The 24,650-nt window shown below is 46.3% G+C and overlaps 1 protein-coding gene across 4 annotated transcripts in view; it reads right to left on the reverse strand.

Annotated features, from left to right (window-relative positions):
• The window catches only part of LOC146058145 (ornithine decarboxylase-like), a 73,185-nt gene that overhangs the window by 47,782 nt on the left and 753 nt on the right, over positions 1 to 24,650 (reverse strand). For 2 of the 4 annotated variants that reach the window (XM_083170181.1, XM_083170183.1), the window contains exons 1-2: positions 22,933 to 23,360; positions 22,146 to 22,286 (exon numbers count right to left, since the gene is read on the reverse strand). In XM_083170181.1, the coding sequence (XP_083026307.1) occupies positions 22,146 to 22,185 (40 nt within the window). In that variant the 5' untranslated portion in view covers positions 22,186 to 22,286; positions 22,933 to 23,360. Of the gene's footprint in view, positions 1 to 21,194; positions 21,366 to 22,145; positions 22,287 to 22,932; positions 23,361 to 24,650 lie in introns of those variants that run through there. The other 2 variants (XM_083170182.1, XM_083170184.1) reach the window with 2 other exon arrangements.

Here is a 24,650-nt window from a genome sequence, read left to right on the forward strand (position 1 = left end):
TCAAATGATGAACAGGCAGCAGCGTCGCCTCCCCTTCCTTTCCTCTTCTCAGTGTGCTGTGCCAGTGCCACTGCCAGTCATCAACACTCAGCCCCTTTAAGTACGCAACTTGTAACAGCTGAAAGTTATGGAACAAATACATATTTAATGGTCACATTGCCATGAGGACAGTGTAATGGGGAAATTCCAGACATACGAGTTTTACAGCTTGAGTTATGACCCTGTGACGATGCCTTGGGCAAAGACACAGAGGTGCATTCCTCTGCACCAATCTAAGAGAAGCGACACCTGATCTTCTGACCATTAATGACCCTCACTGCCCCTTCTACTTAGACACTGAGGGCCTTATTTTGGTTCATTCTTTCTGACAAAATCCTTCTTAGATGGGCAAAACCATGTGCACTGCAGGTGGGGCAGGTGTTACTTGTGCAGAGAGATTTAGATTTGAGTGGGGTTTTACTTCAAAGTGAGATCTATATTGCAGTGTAAAAATAAAGCAGTCAGTATTTTCCCTGCACAGAAACAAAATTACTCACCCAAATCTAATTCTCTCTGCACATGTTACATCTGCCCCCCCTGCAGTGCACATGGTTTTGTCCATCTAAGAAGGATTTTGTCAGAAAGAATGAACCAAAATAAGGCCCTATAAGAGGTGAAGCACAACCTAAGAGCTTTCTCATTGTACTTTTTTTTTACCTGGCAGACCCCAAATACAGGGTCAAAGCCAGTGCAGGCAGCCCCCCCCCCCCTACCTGGGCAGCCAGTCAGGATCAGATGCTGCTGAGGATAGGGGAGCCACCTCTGTTCCCCTGCTCCTATTTGGGGAGACTCGCTGTGCAGTGGCCGCTCTGCGATTGGCAGCGCTGGCCGGGGGACACTGGGGACCAGTACACAGGTGTCTCCTTGCTTCCCCCCTCCCCCCGGAGAACCCCCGGGCAGCAGCGTCCACCCCACCCCCCCGGGGAGGCAGCGGGACATCCCGTGAAGACCTTACCATGTCAGCATCTGGCTCTGCCCACGACCGCCCCGCACCGGGACCTGCAGCCTGACGGTGAGAGCGGTGAGCCGGCTGCAGGTACATTACACCGCTTGGGACAGGACAGACTGCCGCTCGCAGCCCAGCCTGAGCCGCCCATCCCCGCTCACCTCGGCTCCCCGATGGCGGTTGTTGTCCATCCAGTGACCCACACACAGAGCACCCACAGATACCCATCCGGTCACTGCCCATCAATCGCCCTCACACCGTGCTGGGGGGCCGCGACATGCTGGGAACAGTGCGCGGAATCTTCGCCCGATTCCCTGCGCTGCCCAGGGGGGAGTACCATTTCAGACTCGTTCAGGCACCAAAAAAAAACGGGTCTGAAATGGGTAGGACTCTGCTTTTTTATCTTTTTTTTTTTTTGGAAACTTTTTTTTTGGGAAACGGTAAAATCATTCTGCACCTTTCAGACCGCACAGATTACCGTTTTAAAACGTTAAAAAATCGGCAAATTATATACAGGTAATTAAAAAAATTGCACTAGACTTTCGGGCATGGCGGTCTCTACCGCTATCGTATATTGGGAGATGCCAGCTGGTGAAGATGATATCATTCCCTAGATTGTTATATGTTATACAGACTCTACCCCTGCTGATTAAAGACCCCGACATACAGTTACTAAATAGAGAGATTAGTAGATTTATATGGGAAGGAAAAAAGCCCCGAATTTCAATGTACAAACTAACCCAACAAACCTCATTGGGAGGTATAAACTTACCGTGTATAAAGAGCTATACAGTGGCAGCAAACTTTAGATACGCAGTAGAATGGATACATGCAAACGAAAACTACGTAAACTTGGCAATAGAACAAGCTCTCTGCCCAGAAATACCATTGATAAGTTTGCTACATATGAGGCCGTCAAAATACCCAGCAAAGGTAGCAAACAACCCGATGCTGACGGCAACCTGTACAGCATGGAGGCTCGCATATGCGGGACTAGGAATGACATCGCACAATACATTGTTTCAATCGTTACTGTATAACATGGAAACAGGTATGCCAACCTTACAAGATAACAAACTGATTAAAAGTTATGACAGGGCAGGAATGAGAACTCTGCACAATGTTATGAATGAAAATGGTACAGCGGTCTTGCCATATCAGGGGCTATGCGAAAAATATGCTGAAGTATCAATACCCAGGTTTGCATACTTCCAATTGAGAAGCTATGCCCAGAGTATCATAAGAAAAATACCAGCTATTGAAACCGAGAAAAATCTAAATAATGTGATAAAGAGCATGGGGAATAAAAACAAAATGATTACAACATCACTGATATATCGACATATTAAAAAACAGATATCAGTGGAGGGAGCGAACATGGGGTTCACGAGGTGGTCAGAAGACCTACCAGGTATAACACCACAAGCAATTCTAAAAGCTTTTGTGCGACTAAATAAAACGTTAATCACAGCCACATATGCAGAAATGCAGTATAAGCTGCTGCACCGAGCATATTATACGCCGAAAAGAAGGTGGCAAATGGGCATAACAACAGACTCAGCATGCTTTAAATGCAAGACAGCTGATGCAGATATAATGCATTGCATGTGGAAGTGTCCAGAGGTAAATAACTTTTGGCAGACGATCTGTGGATACATATGGAACAGATATGAGATCAGGGTAGCGATCACTCCAGAATGGGCCTTGTGGGATATACATACCCAAGTAAGGGAAAGGAATTTACCCCAAGGGGGAAAAATATTCCTGGCAAAAATATTCGCCGCAGCACGGAAGACAATCTTATCGCAGTGGGTATCAAATAACACCCTAAGTATAACTCTGCTAGAACCCCGAGTCTCGCATCTGTTCCATATGGATTGGCTTGAAATGTCTTTAAATAAAGAAAAGAAAGCAGAAAATTTTTTCTCCATATGGGCACCGTATATTAAAAATACCACCTCAACAATAAAAGAATCGCTAAGACAAGCAATAAAATTAACTTCCTGGTATAACGAAGAAATAATATGCCTGGGAAGACCTCCATTTTAAAATAAATGAACAAAGATAAGAATTAAGGAGAGAGAAATAAATAAGTAAATAGGTCTATAGACTAAATGTGGGGACAAAGACGGATAAGATATAGAATATGTAAGAAGAACACAGCGAAAGACACTGATAATATAGGCAAAACATTAGCCGATTTCGTTAAAGGATTGATAGAGACCATTGCCATGTAATGTTATATATTTGTATTTTGGATATGTATTGTCATATATATGTATGCTTTTATATTTCATACGAAAGAAAACTAATAAAATAATAAAAAAAAAAAAAAAAATCGGCAAAATACCATTTTTTTAGTGCAGTCTGAAAGGGGCATTAGTCAGTCAGCAGCTGATAACCGGGACACAAGCATTGTAGCGCATACTCAGGGTGGGATATGAATACATCAGGAGGAGGCTGTGCTCCAGCAGCATCACCCAACAGCCTCTGTACCACACATAACAGACAATTAAATCCCACACACTGCGTCCAGGAGCTGTGAGGAGCCTGTGGGACAGATTTATTAAGCTTGGAGAAGAGATAAACTGTAGATAAAGCGCAGAAAAGGTAAAAGGAGATAAAGCACCAGCCAATCAGCTGTGTTTGAAAAAGACAGTTGGGAGCTGATTGGCTGGTGCTTTATCTCCTTTTACCTTTTCTCCGCTTTATCTCCAGTTTATCTCTTCTCCAAGCTTAATAAATCTGCCCCTCAGTGTGGTTACAGAATGGTAACCCCGGTATTACAGTCACAGGGCCTTATTCTGGTTGGTGCGGCCGGGCCGTACGCGTACGTTCCGGGGTTTTTCATGATCTGCGCATGCGCAGATTCGCTAATGCGCAGGCGCGAACACTCACCAACGCTTACGGATGGGTCTCTACGTGCGAAAAAACCTGTACGCGAGTGTACGGGTATTGGGGGCGGCATAGGGGCGTGTTGAGGGGAGCGGCCGAAATAATGAGGGAAAATGGGCGTAAATATGGGCGTACACGGGGGTGTGCACCAAAAATGAGCGGTGCTACTACCGCACGATCGCCTAAAGCACCGTTCATTTCGGACACCAGACAGGCGGCCGCCAACCGCCAGCTCAGACCACCCCTACAGATACCGCATGCCAGCGTGCGCCTGAGTTTGCTAATTAACGCTGATTCCTACTCAAACACATACACCTGAATGTAATAAGCAATGCTGCAGTCTATTAAGTCCAAACCATGATTTCACTACCTGCAAGCCACACACAGCACTCAAACACATTGGAAGCTTATCTTTCTATACTTCTCGACATTTAAAGGTTTGTTTAATTTAAGGTAAGAATCTTTTTAAGACCTGCTTATATATGCTAAGGTAGGTATTTGCTAAACAGTTAGACACATTCACTACGTGCTTTCATAGACTTTACACAGTAGCACACTCAATCTACACAAGTCGACATGTGTCAACGTGTTCACTCTAATACAAACATAGGTTTTGTATTTAGGATACAATAACATAAACCACATCTAACACCTACAAAGGATGTTTCAGCAATGTTTTAAGCCCATGCCCACTATTTAGCACACAATCTTTGTATAGTACCCAAAATACAGAACTGTACCACTATCTGATCTGCTATGAATTGGATTTTACTACACTCTGGATGTAAGATGCCACCAATCACATTATTGCACTCACATCTCTCTAACAAAGGATTCCTACATCTGCTTATGATACTGTAAAATCATATATATTTAAAAAGTTATACATGTTTGTTCACAAGCAATTTTATCATGTTTGGCCCATTCACACATCTTTTTTTAGGGAGGACACATATGCATTCCTACACAAATTTACCTTTTCACCCTTGTTTGTCTGCCTCACCCACTCCATGAGGAAAGCATTGTTCTGGACCTGCTTTTACCTACTACTGTAGGAGCTACCTCACCTGCACACAAACTGCTTTCTCACCTATTAAGTTGCTCTGCACATGTGCTGACACAAACTAATTAGCAGGGAAAAGTTGGATAGGAACATGGGAATGGCCATGGAGAGGGTTACACATGGGAAACTTCTACCACACTTCAACAAATGTTCAAAAATACCCTGGTCAGTAAGTACACATAAATCTAGTATTTGTTTCACACAAGAAATTACACATACCACAATTTTGATTTAATTGGTAAAATAAATTTATTTGCTGTTCAGCATCACAGCTTATTTCACACTTTAATGTCAGAAATCAAATAAACAAATAAAATAGACACAAAAATAAAAAAACAGCCAGAACAAGAGGTTGCATATCTCCAAACATGTGTTACCCTGCAAATGCAATGGTGAAAGAAATGGGGACACCAGAATACGTACTGCAACAACCAGGGTGAATACTAAGCAAGATACACACCACCAAAAATTTATCCTGCATTTGTAGAGGTCAAAATACGAACTTTAATGCCCATGGCACGCAAATGGATAGATGGCCAACTCAGGAAGTGGATGTCCAGTGCAATTTAAACATTTGGGGTCCAACCACAGAGGAAGTGAACCAGGTCTCATTATTTGGGCCCTTTTTCCCCCCTTTTAGATGGGGCCTTGGGGACAGGGGCCTTTGGCTCAGCTGGCTTGCGGCGTCTTCCCCTAGTGGACACAGGAGGGTCAGCAGAGGTGGAAGGTTGGGGAGCAGCTTGGGGTGGGCCAGCAGATGGGGGATTGTCCCTTAGGGACCTGGCGGTGGTCAGCTGCTCCGCAAGAAGTTCATTCTGGCGGCTGAGGTGTTGGCCAATGCTTTGCATGCCAGCCGCCAGAGTGTCATTAATGCGGTTCAAGGCCTCACACTGCAGCCTGTTTGTGGCCTTCCACTCCGCCAGAAATTCCGCCACCTGCTGTTGACGGATCGCAGCATCCACCCCTTGCTGCTCGATCCTCTCCAGCACCACCAACACGCTCTCATCCCATGTCTCCTGTGGCTGGGGCTGGGGGTGTCTTCTTGGTGGAGGCTGGACCACTTGCTCCACCTGTGGCTCTGCAGAGGAAGATGCTGCCGGTACATCCTGGGTTTCTGCTTCTGCTAGGATAATAATTGAAAACAATGTCACCATCACATACGCACTAAAAAATATCTTTCAAAATACAATGCATTACTGTGACTTACCATCAAAAGCAGCATCAAAGACCTCCGCCGGGAGCTCACTGTCCATATTGGAGATCCCCCTGACCTCGGCCACATCAATGACGTCCAAGGCGTCCTGCTCCAGGGGGGTATACTCCAAATGATCGGGCATAGGCCCTCTCCCGGTGGACATGCTGTGGTTGTACCGGTCAGTCATCTTCCTCTTCATTGCCGTTTTGAAGTCAGTCCACCTACAAGTTTAAAAATACAAATATCACCATGAGATATGTGCACCACTGTGCTACGTGTAGGGTTACCACCTAGTCCCTTTAATTCCGGACACATGTTAATTACACAGGTTCTGTGGCAGTTTAAAATTAGGTGAAGTGGAGTCTTGAAGTCAGCCAGCCACAGAACCTGTGTAATTAATATGTGTCCGGAATTAAAGGGACTAGGTGGTACCCCTAGCTACGTGACATTTCCTAGTGTGGGTGATTTTTTTAGCCATATGTGTCCCACACACACATTAATGTCTCCATTAGGAGGCATTTCAGTGTCTCATCTCATTCATTAGGCCACTAAATGCACATACATACATCACTATGCAGAAATGACATCATCCATGGCCAAATTATGCACCTCCACCTGTTGTGAAACTACACATTCCACCATAGCTTGACAATGTGGTTATTATGGAGTAATTTAACTATGGGATGGCATACTGGGATGTATAGTTTCTCACCAGCTACATGTGCACAGTTTGGTCATTCTTGTTTCAGTAGCATCATATGGAACATGTTACAACAACTCTTTCAAAAACACACTTTCTCTTGTCCCATCACATACTTAACATGAGCAGAACTGTGCCCATAACCTCACATCACACCAATGGTGCATGTTTCATATATCAATGTGGGTTATTAGACATGGTTGTGTTCACATGTGACATTGAAGTGTAGCACTATCTACAAACACACCTTTCTATTATTCTCAAAACATACATGTAACATATGTACACACATATGACATTATCAGGGGGACAAACACCAGGGCTATTTTTCAGCAGGCTCCAGCAGGAACTGAGGCCCTTATTCTAGTTCACTCTTTCTGGCCAAATATTTCTTAGATGGACAAAACCATGTGCACTGCAGGTGAGGCAGATGTAAAAGCCCACCCAAATCTGATTATTTCTGCACAAGTAACACCTGCCTCACCTGCAGTGCATATGGTTTTGTCCATCTAAGAAATATTTTGTCTGAGTGAACTAGAATAAGGGCCTCAGTTCCTGCTGGAGGCTGCTGAAAAATAGCCCTGACAAACACACTAACCTTTTCTTCACCGCTAGCCAATCTCTGACCACTGGTGACACCTGGTTCACTTCCTCTTTGATCTTGTCCCAAAGGTTTCTCCTTGCACTGGCACCCGGCTTCCTGGGTGCCAATTCTATCCATTCGCGTGCCCTGGGCACTAGAATTCGCAATTCGGCCTCTACAAATGCAGGGTTTCTCTTTCTGGTGGTGGTATCCTGCTCAGTCCTCACCCTCGATGTTGCAGCTTGTTTTCTGGTGGCCCCAGTTCTCTTACCATGCACCTGCTGGGTCACACCTGTTTGGAGAGATGCAACCTCTTGTTCTGGCTGGTTGCTTGGCCCTTGTGGAGCTGGTGGAGGTTGAACAGGGCCTGTTACTGAGGGGCCCGCTTGGTCTTGGGTCCTCCTTGTCCTCTCCTGCTCCCTCTGCCTCAACCTTTCAAGCAAGGATTCTGCTCTTGCTCTCTGGAGAGCGTCCTCAGCTGCGGAATCGTCTGAACTAGACATGTTTGCAGCAATTGTGGCCTGCATCTGACTGAATATTTATATGTTAATCTCCCGCCATGAACAAGGGGGCGTATATTTTTCCCCGCAATGTATTTGCTCATTTACGCCGATATTTCCCGCCGATAATTGCCGCTTAAATTACGCAGGTCTCAACGCACCTGATCAATCACCTGTATATGCACATACACAGGTTGTGGAGCATTTTGTGCTACATCGTGAAATGTGTGCACCTGTCATTCCAATGATGAGTGTTGTAGCTGGTATCTGTTGGAGTTCGTGTATGCTTTCTGAGTCACATTTCAAAACATCACGTTATAATGCTTTCCTTGCATATGTAATGAGTATGAAATTGTCATACACCAACATGTTGCATTGTGCCCCTTTAAGCAGCGTATTTATAAGTAGACGGTTGCGTGTATTATTTTTCGCACACTGTATATACAGTACGTCTCTCCATGGAAAACGGTGTATTGTGCCCCCTTTAAGCAGCGTATTTATTAGTAGACGGTTGCGTGTATTATTTTTCGCACACTGTATATACAGTTCCTCTCTCTACATTGAATGCATGCTGTTGGTTTTGGTCTGTGTATATCGGAACGGTCCGCGTAAGTTTCTATTCGCATCCAGTTTGTTAATGTAAGAAGGATTAATAAAGTTAATACCAAACAAACAATTTTTTAGACCAATCAGCAAGCACCAAAAGTGATATATGTACCTGCAATTATTAACTGCGCCATTGCCACTATGACTTCAACCAGGGCTAGGCCGTTTTCGACCCAGGAGCTGTTGGCCTTGGTTGAGGTCATGGACCGTCACCTGGGGCCCAGGGGCCCATATGTCTCGAATATGGACAAGCGGCGGGCGTATACTGCTGCCCGCCGCCTAATATACTCCACGACCGGCGTCCGCAGAAGCCTGGGGCAAGTTGAGCGGCGCTGGTCTGACCTGCGCCGGCGGCAGCCAGTGTTGCTTTGCACACTTCGCCGCCATATTGCCCGATGTAAGTTTTTATTACTAGTATGTCTGCGTTTTTTTGCAAATGTTTTCTGTACTTTTTATAAATATGTTCCTGAGTATGTGGGTGTATATGGGGTGTATATGGGTGTATAGGGGGTGTATATGGGGTGTATATGGGGTGTATAGGGGGTGTATAGGGGGTGTATATGGGGTGTATATGGGGTGTATAGGGGGTGTATATGGGGTGTATATGGGTGTATAGGGGGTGTATATGGGTGTATAGGGGGTGTATATGGGTGTATAGGGGGGGGTTAAGTAGTTGCTCAGTTTTTGGGTGTAGCATATCAATTAGTTTGCATGATAAATGTCTGAAATATAACAGCAATGATAATTTGGAAGGTTATGAGCATGACTAATGTGAATTTTTCTTTCCCCCTTTTTTATGAAACCCAATCTTCGATTTCTATGCCATCAACATGAACATTTCAGCACGGGCAAGAGCCTGCGTAGAAGCCCGGGAGCAGGCAGCCCGGGACCAGGCAGCCCAGGAGCAGCCGGAAGAGGAGGAGGAAGAGGAGGAGGAAGAAGAGGAGGAGGAAGAGGAGGAGGAAGAAGAGGAGGAGGAAGAAGAGGAGGAGACAATGGGTCAAGCTGGGGCCCACCCAATTTCGCCATCCCCTTCCCCCACCCCCTCCCCCCACCCCCTCCCCAACCCCCACCCTCTCCCCAACCCCCACCCCCTCCCCAACCCCCACCCACACCCCTACCCCCTCCCCACCCCATTTCCAACCCCCCTACACCTCTCCACCACCCACCCCCAAACCTCTCCAATCCCCACTCACACCCACTACCAGCATCCAAATTCCAATCCCATCCCCCTTGCTCCTGACCCCCCCAACCACCGCACACCCAACCAGCGGCGACCAGGATGGCTCAAGTAGCCGTAAGTAAATAATGTGTCTAATGTTTACCTACACATTTCTACACATAAACAATCACAACAACCACATATGTGTATCCAACATCAACATTAGTTGCAACATATCACTGCAGGGCGACCATGAGGTGTGTCCTGTCCTTCTCCAGGAACAAGGGTCCCCTTGGTGGTTTTTTTGAGTGTGGCCATGCCTCACCCCTTGAATAATTGACATAACAGTACATCCAATGAGATATCCGACATTAGTGGTGTGGTAGTTATGTGGCTCCAGGTGTTGGGTAACTCCAGTTCCCAGCATGATGTGCAACATAAATGTAGAGATTGTTTTGTTAATAGTGTGTGAGGCCATGCGGATGCATGCTTTACAAACATAGCTGTAGGCCTATAATTTGTACAGCAATGTCCTAAATTTAAAATAGTAAGGAGTGCTTAAGCCACAACAATGTCATAACCCTTAAATAGCACAGCCTAATTGTGAGGTTAGAGGAGAGTCCCCCAAAACCAAACTACCAATTGGGATACAGCATACATTCATCCAAGAAGGAGTAATTTAATTAATGTTATTTACTATGTACAGTATGTGTGTGTTAACATATTATTTTTTAGTACTGTGTTTACAGCAGACCCATCTTCAATGTAGTTTAAAAATGTATGTGGCCTTCACACATAACTCACAACTTTTTATTATGTACAAATACAACAAACATTTGTGTATGTTATATATTAATTTTTTTTTTTATCCCTTCACTACAGACACTGAACAGCAGCAGGAGGAGGTGGCAGCCCTTATTCGGGAGATCTTCATGACCCTCCTCTATTTGCAAATTCTTTTTGGCCTACTGGAGGCCCGCATTTAATTTATTTTTATCCCCCCCCCTTATTATGTTTGTTATAAATAAAAGTTTATATTGTGTTATAAATTGCCTGTGTTTTTAATAATAAATATGTTAGAGGGCTTGTAAGGGTAGGTACATACAGATGTGTAATGTAAGTTATATTTGTAATTTGAGGTGAGGGGTAATGATTGATGTGTGAATGTGTGTGTTTTTGAGTAATATCACACATAGTGAAAATGCATGAATGTTTAATGTTGTTAGATTAAAACATCACACATAACATCAGGGTAGGTATACAGTACATGTTACACATTTTGGACAAACTAATTATGGACATAATTTAGTACATATACAGAAACACCAACATAACTTGATTTAAAAGTAACAGCAATATGGGGACACATAGATAGTGATTAAAATGCCACATTAGAACATAACAAATATACATGTAATGAGGGTTAAAATTTTGTTTTATTAGGGTCTTTATTAAGGTAGACAATTGAGTTAATAGAAAACAATAATTGAATAACAAATAGATTAATTAATCAATTGTCAGAATTCGAGTTGAAAGGCAAGATTTGCAGGTCCATATATGTGAAGGGTATGCCAGCGTACACGGACGTACGCTCACTCTCACGAGCGGTGACATAAGCTGAGTTTTCCATTGAAAACAATAGGGACCCGTCCGTGCAAGCTGGCGTACGCTCAGATCTCCGCAAGAAGTCGGTGGGAAGACGGGCGAGAGACGTCCGTAAACGGCGGCGTACGCTCTGTTGTACGCCAGTTGTCGGAGTGTAAGGGCTGATCCGTCCGTGTACGTTGGCGTACGCTCAATTGTACGCCACTCCCCTTTGACGTTGTTTCTGGCCGTACGTATGCGGCTGAGTTGTGGGTGGACTTAACCCCAACGGCCGCGTACGGATAGCGTACGTTAATAGTGAACGTACGCACGTTTGGCCGCACCGATCAGAATAACCTCCACAGTGTGTGTGGGGCCAGGCTGATATATAGCAGCTGCAGAGGGCTCTTCACAATACTCCAGTAACATAATGACATCAGGGGCTCACTACACTACTGGGAGCTGGCGTTCAAATACCTCAGGTGTAATGTAGGGTACACACCACGACGACCCGCTCACGATGCACATCGTGAGCGGGTCGTCAGTGTCTCGTCCGACATGCTCACGGTGACGCGGGGGGGCACGACCCGCTCACGATGTGCACCGTGAGCGGGTCCGATCCGATGGCGACCCGCTCCCGGCTGTATGGTCGTTCTTCAGATCCTACCTGCAGCAGGTAGGATCTGAATAACGACCGACCGACCCACGGGGCCGCGCATCGGATCGGGATCGGACCAGAACAGGGAAAAAAAGGGCCCAATCTACCTACAATCTACATCCAATTGGTCGGAATTGGATCTAGATTGAGGGGATCGGGCCCTAGTCGTCCTGGTGTGTACCCAGCATTTAGTTCAAGTGTATTTTTGTTCATTTGGTCATGATCTACTAGCAGATGCTCCGAGATCTACTGGTAGATCATGATCTACCTTTTAGCCAGGTCTGCAGTGAGGTGTTCATGAGTTCATGTGTCAACAGGTGAACCGCTTGAGGAAAGAAACTTTTTAGGCTTCTGGTGGACCTGGTGGGAATAGCCCTGTAGCGTCTGCCTGATGGCAGCAGGTTAAACAAGCCATGGTCAGGATGTAGTTGGTCCTTGACTATCTTCGTTGCCCGCTTTTTTGCTCTGGACAGATACAGGTCCTGGACAGAGGGAAGGTCTGTCCCTATTATCTTCTCCGCAGTTCTGACCTTTTGGAGTCTGCATTTGTCTCTCTCGCTGGCAGAGCCGTACCAGACCAGTATTGAGGAGCACAGTACAGACTCCGCAATCGCGGAGTAGAAGAGGAGCAGGAGCTCCTGTTGGATGTTGAACTTCCTCAGTTGCCTAAGGAAGAATAGCCTCTGCTGCCCTTTTCCAACAATAGTATCAGTGTTGGGCCCACATTTAAGGTCCCGGGAGATTGTGGTTCCTAGGAACTTGAAGGAGTCCACTAGGGACACCACGCTGTCAGCAATCGTTAGCGGAGGAACACCAACAGACTTCTTCCTAAAGTCCACTACTATCTGAATGGTTTTGAGTGGATTGAGCTCTAGATGGTTGCTGCTGCACCACCGGGCCAATCGGTCCACTTCTTGTCTGTAGGCCGATTCGTCCCCGTCCTTGATAAGGCCAATGACTTGCAGCAGTGCCCTCTTACCTCCAAGTCTGTCTGTTGCTACCCAGTTTGTTTTATCACTGTGTGAGGATACGAGTTCTTCAATCACTCAGACACCGAGCAGATGAAACCAAAATACGGTTTATTTTTATCACAGCACACACAAGTAGATAAAGACAGGAGCAAGAGGCAAAATGTAGCATATAAACATCCAGGTAGCAGTCTAAGTCCTTTTTAGCATCACAGTTCCAAATCACAAAACTATCACTTATTCCACACAGCAGTGATAGCCGAAACCTGCGTAAATCCACACAGCACGGACGCTCCACACCAGAGCTTAGTAGGATGCCCCACCCCCCCGGGCAAACGATGTGTTCCACAAGATCCAGTGGAGGTTATGACCCCTGAGCCAGGATTGCGACTAACATGAGGAGCCGGCGTGTGTACAAGTCATTTTAAAACCTTCTAAATTCCCACGGTACCTGAACTATCAGTGGACTTGCACTGGGTCCAGATTGGTGGATTCAAGAGTCAGGTATATCCCCCCCCTTCAAGCTGCAGCTGTCCCTCTGCTGCTGCCCCCTGCTGGGTCCGGTTCCAAAGAGTCTACTAGAGTCCAGAAAGGCACAAAGGAGTGTAAATACAAGGAAGGTAATTTGGTTATGTCCTGATTACCCCCTGTGGACATAACCTTCCTGTAAATAGCAAGGGAATTGGCTCACCCCCTGTGGACATTTCCTGTCTGATCATATTTGGGCAATATACAGTCTAATACTATGGTTCTGGAAATACACACATATTTGGGGAATAGAACAAGAGGGTACAGACGGACTAAAAAGTACATTAATCACTACACCTAATAAAATATAATAACTACAGTCTTACAGTGAGTCTGATAACTTCACATTCCTTCCCCTACTATTTTAGTCCCTGTACCAAGTTGTTCAGAACCGATAACAACCTGTAGTGAGATGCAGAGCAGAGAATCTGAGGTTTGGATGTACCACCTGAGTCCCACAGTGTGACATCATACCAAACCCATCTTGTAAAAGGCGGCTGGTTTGCAGAATCAGCAAGGGCAATATCACAATCTAAGTTATACATTTGAACTAACAAGGGATTTAGCAATTCCTCTTCTTCAGATGCTGGGTACCCCCTCTCTGCAACATTGTAACCTTTTACACTGGGCACACCTATAGGGTGTACTAATACTTTTGCCTCTGGCATAATGGGGCAGGGAGCACTTTCCACCTCCCCCTCTTACACAAGGAACAGCTGCCAAACAGCAGGCCAATATAGGGACTCTGGCCCTGGCACTTCCGCCACTCTGTCACATCCTTCCTCCCTCAAACCCAAACTAGGGGCATGGCAAATTTCAGTACAGCATTTGGTCTCAATGCCCAGGGCTGAGGAGGGACCCTCCATCAGGAACAATTCAGCGGGTGGCTGCAAGACAGGCCGTGCTAGCACTGTCCCCTTAAAAACCAGTCTCTGACCTGCAGCTACTTCTGCGCACACCTCCTCCTCCTGGATAACCTCCTTCCCCAGCTGAATATGCTGGGCAGCCTGAAACAAGACGTCATCTGTGACTGGTATTCTTGTGGAATGGATGTTGGCGAATACTCCTCTACCCACGGTGATCTCTTCTTGGACGCAGTCCTCATAGATCCCCTGGCAGCAGGATAATAGCTCTTCATCTTCCATCTCAGCAAAAGGGAAGCTGTAGTGCAGCTCCTCCTGGGGTGCCTGGCTAACGGGCCCCACTTCCTTCACTTTGGGGATAACCTCCCCCAGTATTGAACACTGACCAGCTTCTTCCCTAGGCTGTGGGAGAAGCTGTTGCAGACGGTGCCTTTCATCAGCCACCCTGCGACACTGGTCTCGCCATGCTGGGGTGTCCAGGAGCCCGTGATTAGTCGCCTCTTCCTCTGCCACAATAAAGCACTCCTCCAGACACTCCAATTGTTCCCACACACTCAGCGGTGCACCGAAATTGAGGATCCATGCCCGATAATCGGTAAATGCTTTTGTAGGATCCCCCTGATCTTGAAGGATCTTCTGGATGATTTCCCTGCGCGTGCAGGATTGGACGGGTATACCTCGCAGCTGACATTCTGCTATCAGCTCCTCCATACTCATTTCTTCAAGGGCAGTTAGGGGGCCCCCTGACAATGACCCTTCTCTTGTGGTAACAAATAATTCTGTGGCAGACCCCTCGGTTGTCTGCCCAGATTGCAGTAGCCCATTTCTGGACCTTTCCTCTGGTTCTATCTGGGGCATCAATTTATTCTGGACTTGTCCTTCAGCCTCAGAATATTGTCCTCTTTGTAGCATCTGGGTAACTGTAGCAATCACTTCCTCTGTAAATTCTACAAACTCTGGCTACCCCAGCAGATTCCACGAGGTGGCCTCACCTTTACAGTGCAGGAATGCATCCCCCAGGTAACACAACTTGTCCTGTATGCTGGATACTCTCCACCCGCTGATCATCTGCTGAGCTTCTTCCCAGTACTCCCAGATATACTGCATTTTTCTGACAATAAATAACAGATCCGGCTTCCCAGCCTGCCGATACACTGAAGAACCTCCATCCCTGAGCTCCTCTGCTCCAGGGGTCTTGAGGCATCGATTTTCTTTCCTTGGAAACATTTTCCCTTACACAGGACTGACACCTGCTCACTTGCTGAACTTAACCTTACTGCATTTTCCGTTTCCTTACATATGGTCTGATCCTCTCTTCTCTGCTTTCTGTGCTCGATGGTTGGTGTCTGAATGATCCCACTGTCGCTGCCGCCAAATGTGAGGATACGAGTTCTTCAATCACTCAGACACCGAGTAGATGAAACCAAAATATGGTTTATTTTTATCACAGCACACACAAGTAGATAAAGACAGGAGCAAGAGGCAAAATGTAGCATAGAAACATCCAGGTAGCAGTCCAAGTCCTTTTTAGCATCACAGTTCCAAATCACAAAACTATCACTTATTCCACACAGCAGTGATAGCCGAAACCTGTGTAAATCCACACAGCACTGGACGCTCCACACCAGAGCTTAGTAGGATGCCCCCCCAGGCAAACGATGTGTTCCACAAGATCCAGTGGAGGTTATGACCCCTGAGCCAGGATTGCGACTAACATGAGGAGCCGGCGTGTGTACAAGTCATTTTAAAACCTTCTAAATTCCCACGGTACCTGAACTATCAGTGGACTTGCACTGGGTCCAGATTGGTGGATTCAAGAGTCAGGTATATCCCCCCCTTCAAGCTGCAGCTGTCCCTCTGCTGCTGCCCCCTGCTGGGTCCGGTTCCAAAGAGTCTACTAGAGTCCAGAAAGGCACAAAGGAGTGTAAATACAAGGAAGGTAATTTGGTTATGTCCTGATTACCCCCTGTGGACATAACCTTCCTGTAAATAGCAGGGGAATTGGCTCACCCCTGTGGACATTTCCTGTCTGATCATATTTGGGCAATATACAGTCAAATACTATGGTTCTGGAAATACACACAGATTTGGGGAATAGAACAAGAGGGTACAGACGGACTAAAAAGTACATTAATCACTACACCTAATAAAATATAATAATTACAGTCTTACAGTGAGTCTGATAACTTCACAACTGTCTACTATTGTAATGCACAACGGAATCTGCTGCGCTATATAATACACTGTAAATAAATAAATAAAATACAAAACTGAATTTTATTTCTAAATTTTCAAAGGATTAAAAGAATAGACATTTTCAAAAAAGTGATAACGAAAATAGATGCTATACAGTAATTAGTTACATATTAGGGTATTATAGTCACGATGCTCCTGCTGGTTTGATGTAAGGCAAAAATCACAAACCTGTTTCTTTATAGTTCTGTCATCAAAACACATCTAGAGTTCTTTGCTGCTAGTTAATTAGCAGCAGTTACCCTAATTGTGTGCATTGTGTGTATTGTGAGAACTGTCATTGTCTGGGGAAAGGAATAAAATAAGATATTTTTTTGTGAAAAATTGTCGCAATGAATGTTTTAATTATGCCTTAAAAAATAATTGTAAAATAATAAATAAAATAAATAGTTTTTAACTCGAAACATGAAATACAAGGAAAGATGTCTAGTGAAAGTACAATCCCGCTGGGCTATTTTTCATTAGAATAGCAGGTTTTCTGCTTTATTGTACAGTAAATAGAAGATGCTGGTACATACGCTAGGCACCCAGAACACTGATAGCCAATACAGGCTGATCCCATTATCAGGGACCCCGACAGTTCCGCCGGTAAAAGGAGGTGTGGCCACCAGATGGGGGTGTGCCGGTGTGGCCTCCAGGAGAGGGCGTGGCCATGGGGGGACCGTAATTTATGAGGGTTCCTCCTCACACCAGGACCGCCAATAGGGGGGTGCTTTGGGTACTGCTGTCCCTGGCCCCGGCCTCTGGAAGGCCCCAGGCAGCTCATTTTGCCCACCGCAAACCCCCTCCCAACTGCCTCCGCTGCGCTCAGTGCCCTGAACAAAACAGATCCCGGAGCGCAGGCTTATTCCACCCAGGATACCGGCAGCCAATTAAATCAGAGTAGCTGCCAGTATGCAAGCTCTGATCAGTTCACCAGCCGGTGCTGCATTTTATTTGGCCGCCGGCATTCTGAGTTGAAGAAGCCTGCTCTACGGAACCTGCGGGCTGCAGCTAAGCGGAAGACGTGATGGGGGAGCAAGAGCTGGGGTACGGTAAGTCAAATGAGATGGAGGGGGGGCCGGACTGGAAATGACACCCAAGCCCCAAAATTCCTGATGGCGGGCCTGCCTCATACACACAGAAGGAGAGAGATGAGTCTGCCGCTGCTGTCTCTCTCCCCAGCTCAGCACATGACACTTAAAAGCAGTATGTGCTGAGCTGGGGAGAGAGGCTGTGCTGCGGTGGCAGCCTGTCATCTCTTTTCCCACTGCCTGGCTGCCTGCAATGGGGGAAGGGGGAGCTGGACCCAGGCCTACCCAGCAGGCCCGGGCCTAGGTAAAAAGTACCTGCCCCCTCCCCCTCTCAACGCCACTGTCCATCACAGCTGCAGAGTAAGATGCACACGCTGCAAATAGTGCTGAAATAATTTAATGGTGAGTGAGCTGCGAATGGATATACAGATTTTTGCTGAGCTGTGACACCGAATCACTAGAATATAATCACTAGCATACAATCACTAGAATATAATCACTAGCATACAATCACTAGAATATTATCACTAGAATACAAAGATAGGTTAACCAGGCTGAATATGTTGTCACTGGAGAGGTGATATGATTAGTATGTATAAATACAGGAATCATATGGAACTGGGAGATGATTTGTTCACTAACAGTACATAGGGGGAGGGGCCCTAGACTGCACACCCTAGACATGTGAGGTGCTACCTGCTGAGATTTGTGGTGCAGCAAGCAGGAGGAGGAGATTGCAGGTGTACACTAAATATAAATGCTAGACCTATTAATATCATTGTAGTGTTGCATTTCTGAGGTTTGTAACATAATGATGGACATTATTATCGGCTTGTCCACCGCGTCCAGGTAACCTCTATCGGACAAGTCCCTAACACTACTCTGGGACAAGTCCATGGCGCAACACCCCCCAGGCCAGCCCAGCAGAACCACCCCATGGCATCACATTGGTGTGAAATTGAAGTGATAGTAAAGGGATATAAGTAAAATTAAATGTGATTAGTAACCCTCAATGTGCATTCTAAATAATTATTGCAACAGTCTGATAGGTTGAGATAGGTAATACATTTAGTAATCAGAGCTAGGTGACGTGAAGACTATGGCCCTTATTCAGATCTGATCGCAGTACAAATTTCCTGGAAAGGATAAGGAAGAGATCATGAGAAATACCCTTAAGAAAGAACCGTCGTACGCAGGTATTACTGATCCCGCAACAAAGGACATTATATCCCAACTCCTGTGCAAGGACCAGACCCTCCGGCTCGGGGTAAACGGCAACGTGCGCGAACACCCCTACTTCTCTTCAGTTGCATGGCAAAACATAGAGACTGGAAAAACAGCGTCTCCACTCAAACGGCACATGTGCAAGGCACATGTGCATGGTACAGATCAACAATGTCCCGTGTCTTACAGCGAAGCCTACAAAGAACCGATTCCTGCCATGGACCAAAGCCTCTTTGACGACATTCAATTTGTGTGCCCTAAATGGGGTAAAAGCTATCATAACGTGCCAATGGAGCTAGATACCATATCATCAGTTAATGGCGAACTGCACGACAAAGAATAGACACCTGTTGCACCTGCTGCCTGCTCTGTCCTCGGCTACTTCTCCGGAGATGTACCGTGTTCCACCTGTCCGGTACAGTTCTGCTAACCGACTCTAAGCAGTCACGACTTTCCTTGTCTGTAGTTTGGTCTGAACTACAATGTCATCTGGGGATTAGGGCTACTGGCGACACCCCACAAAAAAAACGACACTGGGCAGCCACCTCATGGGTGTGTTGGAAGAGCTGTTAATTATTTTTGAAAGGTTTATAGTTATAGTTACACCCATCTCATTGATAAGAATTAAGCTGGGTACACCCTAGTTCCTGCCTCAGCGGAGCTTACAATTTTTTTTTTGTTGGGGCGGGGGGGGCTATTTAACCACTTTACCGCTCTAGACCAGCATCGTCTGGAAAGTGGAGAAATGTTTAGCTTCATTCAGAGCTATAAATGATAACTATGCAGCTGGAAAAATCCCCCACATTCCCCATGCAGGCCGTTATATTCAATCTTCTAAACATACCAGGTAAGGAATATATGCTAGGAAAAACCATTTGGTATCCCAATTGCACACTGAGTGAAACATAACTTCATAACACAGAGATTTTGGTTGCGTATATCTGCAGATATAGGGCTAAGCCCCCAGGCCGTACGTCAAGGCATCTCTGTCACTGGGGGTCCCTAATACTGGGTATGGGTCTGGGGTGTGGGCCCCCAACATGCCGACACAGGCTGAGTACTCCAGGGCAGCACACAAATGAAAATTAGTAGGGGTTAATAAGAAGCACATAGGTGCTATGTAGGGAAGTGAAGGTGTGATTAAAATACAAAATATATACAATGTGATAGGAAAAAATAAGTGTTAGGGTGTGCTGACCTGGAGCAGACCAGCCATATCAACATGAGGGGGACCACACTCCCAAACCCATCCCATTAGCAGTAACATATATGTCTGGGCTTAATAGCCCAGTATAAGGCCACATGATAATGGCTTACTACATCTGAGAGACAGCTTACCTGGAGATACCCCTGGCTTCTCCAATGGCACTCAGGTGTCAGCAATCCCTCCTAATGCTGACCCATCTATGCCTCTCAACTGCACAACACTTTTGTTGGTAAGCTGCTCAATCAGAGGTGTGTTACTCAGGTGCCAAAAGGGAGGGGCAATTCTGTCTAGGAAAAAAACATTTGGTATCCCAATTGCATACTGAGTGAAACATAACTTCATATGTTTCACTCAGTGTGCAATTGGGATACCAAATGTTTTTTCCTAGACAGAACTGCCCCTCCCTTTTGGCACCTGAGTGACACACCTCTGATTGAGCAGCTTACCAACAAAAGTGTTAAGGAATATATGGCTGCCATAATACATACTTCCAAAACATTTAACAAGATCTGGTCTCCATGCCGACTTCTCAAAACACCCCCCCCCCCCCTCTCCCACACACTCTTTCCTTATGTCTTCTCCTTCTCGACCTACTCTTGGTTCTATTGCCTTTGACGGTTCGCCGCACGGTCATTGTGAGAATTTTTCCCCTTATCTTTAAGTCTAATAAAACTGGATCTGACTTATTGTGATATTACTGCTACTGTATTTTGTTGTGTTGTGTCGAATTTTATGGCGATTCATTTAATACATTGTATTAAAGAAAAAAAAAACACACCTACATACCTATAAACGTAACCGACATGAAAGGTGGCCCCTCTTAGCTTTGGGCCCCATAGCAGCTGCACCCCCTGCCGCTATAGTAGCTACGCCCTTGTATAGAACACATGGAACTTACAGGGAAGGTGTCCCCTCTTAGCTTTGGGCCCCATAGCAGCTGCACCCCCTGCCCCTATAGTAGCTACGCCCTTGTATAGAACACATGGAACTGACAGGGAAGGGGTCCCCTCTTAGCTTTGGGCCCCATAGCAGCTGCACCCCCTGCCGCTATAGTAGCTACGCCCTTGTATAGAACACATGGAACTGACAGGGAAGGTGGCCTCTTTCAGATCTGTTACCCTTCTAGTACATACAGTGCCTGTTTGGCTCTTAGTCTACCTGCTACCACTATTCCCCACTCATATCATTACTATGTGCTGCTGGGTACCCTGCTCCTTCTGATGTAACTCTGCGCACCGGATCCGAGTCGGGCCGGCTGCACACAACACTTTCTAAAACTTATGTGCAGCCTCTGGGCGGGGGGACACTGCAAGGGCAGTGACAAGCAGGCAGCGAACACAGCGGTAGCGGGCCGGGGACGCCTGTGAACGGAGAGCTGGGCAGGACGATCAGGGAGCTGCAAGGAAAGAAAAAAAAAACAATACAAATGAATGGGCACCCAGTGATTGGCTGATTGCTCTCTCAACCAATTGCTGATTCATTTGATTCGGTCCATTAATTAGTATTGGGGTGTTTTTTTTCCCTTGCAGTTTCCTGATCCTCCTGCCCAGCTCCCAGTCCCCCCCCCCCCCCGGCATCCCCCACCCGCTGCATCTGTGTCCGCTGCCCCGCCTCTCCAATTGCCTGACTCACCAGCGTCCCCTATCCGCTGCCTCTTTGTCCGCCTCTCCCCCTGCAGATCCCCGGGAGTTGCATATGATAAATCACATTCAAAACATGGCACATCAAGTGCCTAATCGTGTCTGACCCCCTCCAGGGGGGGAGCTGCAGGGGAAATCAGGTCCAACTTGGACAAGTTGGACTAATGTATGGGGGCCTTTAGCCTGTGGCTTCCTGCTGCCTCCTCATATCACTATTCTGTTGGGGACTCTGCTCCTTCTACCATACAACTTTTAGCCTCTGGATTCTTGATGCATCCATTCCACTCCTGCTGTTTTACTTTACAAATACAAGACTTCAACAAGTACAGCTGGCTCAACTCCTGAAATACTCTGTGTTGCTGTGCATAGTCTGATAATCCAACTGGCCTAGAGTCAATCTAGTCTCACTAAATTACAAGTTGTGGCCACACATCAGGCAAGGGATAAATAAGTCATAAAGCAGGTGATCTCTCTGCAATTCCAGGCCAGAGAGACCCATTCCCTGGACCACTGCTCACCTGAGTACGTCCATCTCATCCCTGAGGGACTGCGCCTCATAAGCCAGCCCGGTTACATCTTGGTTACGCATGTGCAGATCCTGAACCTCCCGATCCAGATCCTGACATCGCTGTCTGTAGTCATCTCTCGCGCTCTCCAGCCTGAAGTAAGCCCAGAAACATCACAAGTTACCTTCTATGCGGCCTCTCACAGAGATCATCCAAAGCCACTGGGGGCACATGGACAGCCATTCATTCTGGACATTTAACCACATACAGTAGTCATAGTTTGTTTTTGTTTAGGGAGTGCTCCCCACAGGGCAGGATTTTTGGAGGGGGCTCCCTAAAAAAAAAAAAACACAGATGAGTGTCCCAAGGCCGGGCAGCGCTTTCCGGAACTTACCCCAGCAACCTGGCTGTGTATGGCGTGACGTTAGCAAGGTCAAGCCGCAAACAGCCAGGAAGGAAGGAGCTGGGGCCGGGCAGCCGCAGACAGGCAGCGGCTGAAGCGGAGCTCATTGCTCAGCTCAGCGGTGCTGCCCAGAGCCAAGGAGGGGGAAAAGACAATGGCAATCCTGGAAGTGTTAGCACTGAAGCATAGCCTGGAAAGCAGCCTGGATCACCACTGAAGGGGTTAATAAAAATATGTTGCAACTGCTATAATCCCTATAATTTACATGTTCCCATATAGACAGCAAAAACCGCCATCAAGCAAGCCCCACATGTACCGGATCGCAAAGCTCCTACAGCCATGCGTAAAGCAAGCGCTGGTCCTCTTGACCGTTAGGCCCCACCCTTCTCCCGTTACCGGTAGTTTCCTCCTGCAGTTGCTCGATCTGACTCTGCAGCAGAAGCAGCTTCTTGCCAAACACTGGTGTCCCCGTGCCCTCTTCCGACTGTTCCTGCTGCTCCTTCAGGTTTCTGTTTTCGCTCATTAGACTCCTCTTCTCTTCCATGAGCACCGACACCTGATGAAGCGAATGAGGGGGGGGGGATCGGGCAACACAGGAGGGAGAGGAGCAAGGCCCACAGAGTAAGAAGGGTTTATTAAAGAGCACATAAATAAGGGGTTAAGAGGAAAGTGGTAGTAACAAATATGGGGTTCCCTACCAAATCCTCAAACAATGGATCGGCCCAAAGACTATGAACATAGTAACCGTGATCTCTGCGGGACATTGTGGCAAGATACAACTCTCAGCAGTGCTGACTGGCCATGTGACAGGATGAAGGTTCCAAGATGCAGCGGGGGGGGGGGGGGATAGAACAGGGAACGTACATGCAGCAATCTGCAGACTTTTCACCCCCATCCCCCCATCCCATGTGTTCCACAGGTTTAGATCCCTACCATACTTAAAGATAATAAAAAAAAGTCTGTGCCTATAGCACAGGTTCTCAAACTTGGTCCTCAGGACCCCCACACAGTGCATGTTTTGCAGGTCTGCTCACAGAATCACAAGTGAAATAATTTGCTCCACCTGTGGATCTCTTAAAACGTGTCAATAAGTAATGATTGCACCTATCGGGTGACCTGTAAAATGTGAACCATGTGGGGTCCCGAGGACCGAGTTTGAGAACCCCTGGCTTATAGGTTCGGTCTATGTATATGGCTTTTGTGTAAACTGGTTTCAAACAGTCTGGAATGAATGATGAATGAATCTTTCCTGAGCCCTCCTGACTGGACCATTTAGTAAATGGCCAATGAACTGTGTTTGAAAATGACAGTTGGGATTGGATTGGCTGGTGCTTTATCTCCTTTTGCCTGATCTCCACTTTATCTCTTCTCCAGGCTTAATACATCTGCCCCATTATCGGTTGTCCCCATTAAGCCAAATAGGGCTTCCGGATTACTGAAGCAGCACTAAGCACTAGATAGATATAAGCTACATTGAGCAAATAACTCCTTGTAGGACTGGTGGAAAACATTGGCAATATTAAAGAACACATTTAGGTTTTCTAATAGTTAATTTCATAACTGGTGAAAATAAGTTTTAGAATTTGTAAAGAAAAAAAACAAACAAACAAAAAAAACACCTCATATCAGCTGTCATAATGTAGGTGACCTTTAGAACTATGCTCCATTGTGACATCACAGTTACCGATGACATCACACAGCTGCTGAAGACACAGAGTCTCAGATGTGATATACAGTTCTTACTGGAGGTCACAGTTGCGATTTGTGCAAATTTGTTTTTGCGATAGTGCGAATTTGTTTTTGCGATAGTGCAAATTTGTTTTTTTCTCTAAGAGCCCTAGTCTTGTGACATAACATGGGTCCTATCAAGAGAAAGAAAGCATGGATAAAGAAAGGAAAGAAAATGCAGAGGAGAAGGAAAGTGAGCAGGAAAACAAAGCAGGCAGCGAGACACATGAGAAGAAATTCCTCATTGGTACCAGGTGTACAGAGAGGCTGGAAGAGATTGGTAGCCTTTATGACAAAGAAAAGAGATCAGTTCCTTAAATCATGTCGCAGATGTCCCAGATTTTGGCAAGTGAGAAAAAGGAGAAACATGGCCATTGCTGAAGACC

The sequence above is a fragment of the Crinia signifera genome, chromosome 2 (genome assembly GCF_055691185.1).
Source record: "Crinia signifera chromosome 2, ASM5569118v1, whole genome shotgun sequence".
NCBI classification, from domain to species: domain Eukaryota; kingdom Metazoa; phylum Chordata; class Amphibia; order Anura; family Myobatrachidae; genus Crinia; species Crinia signifera.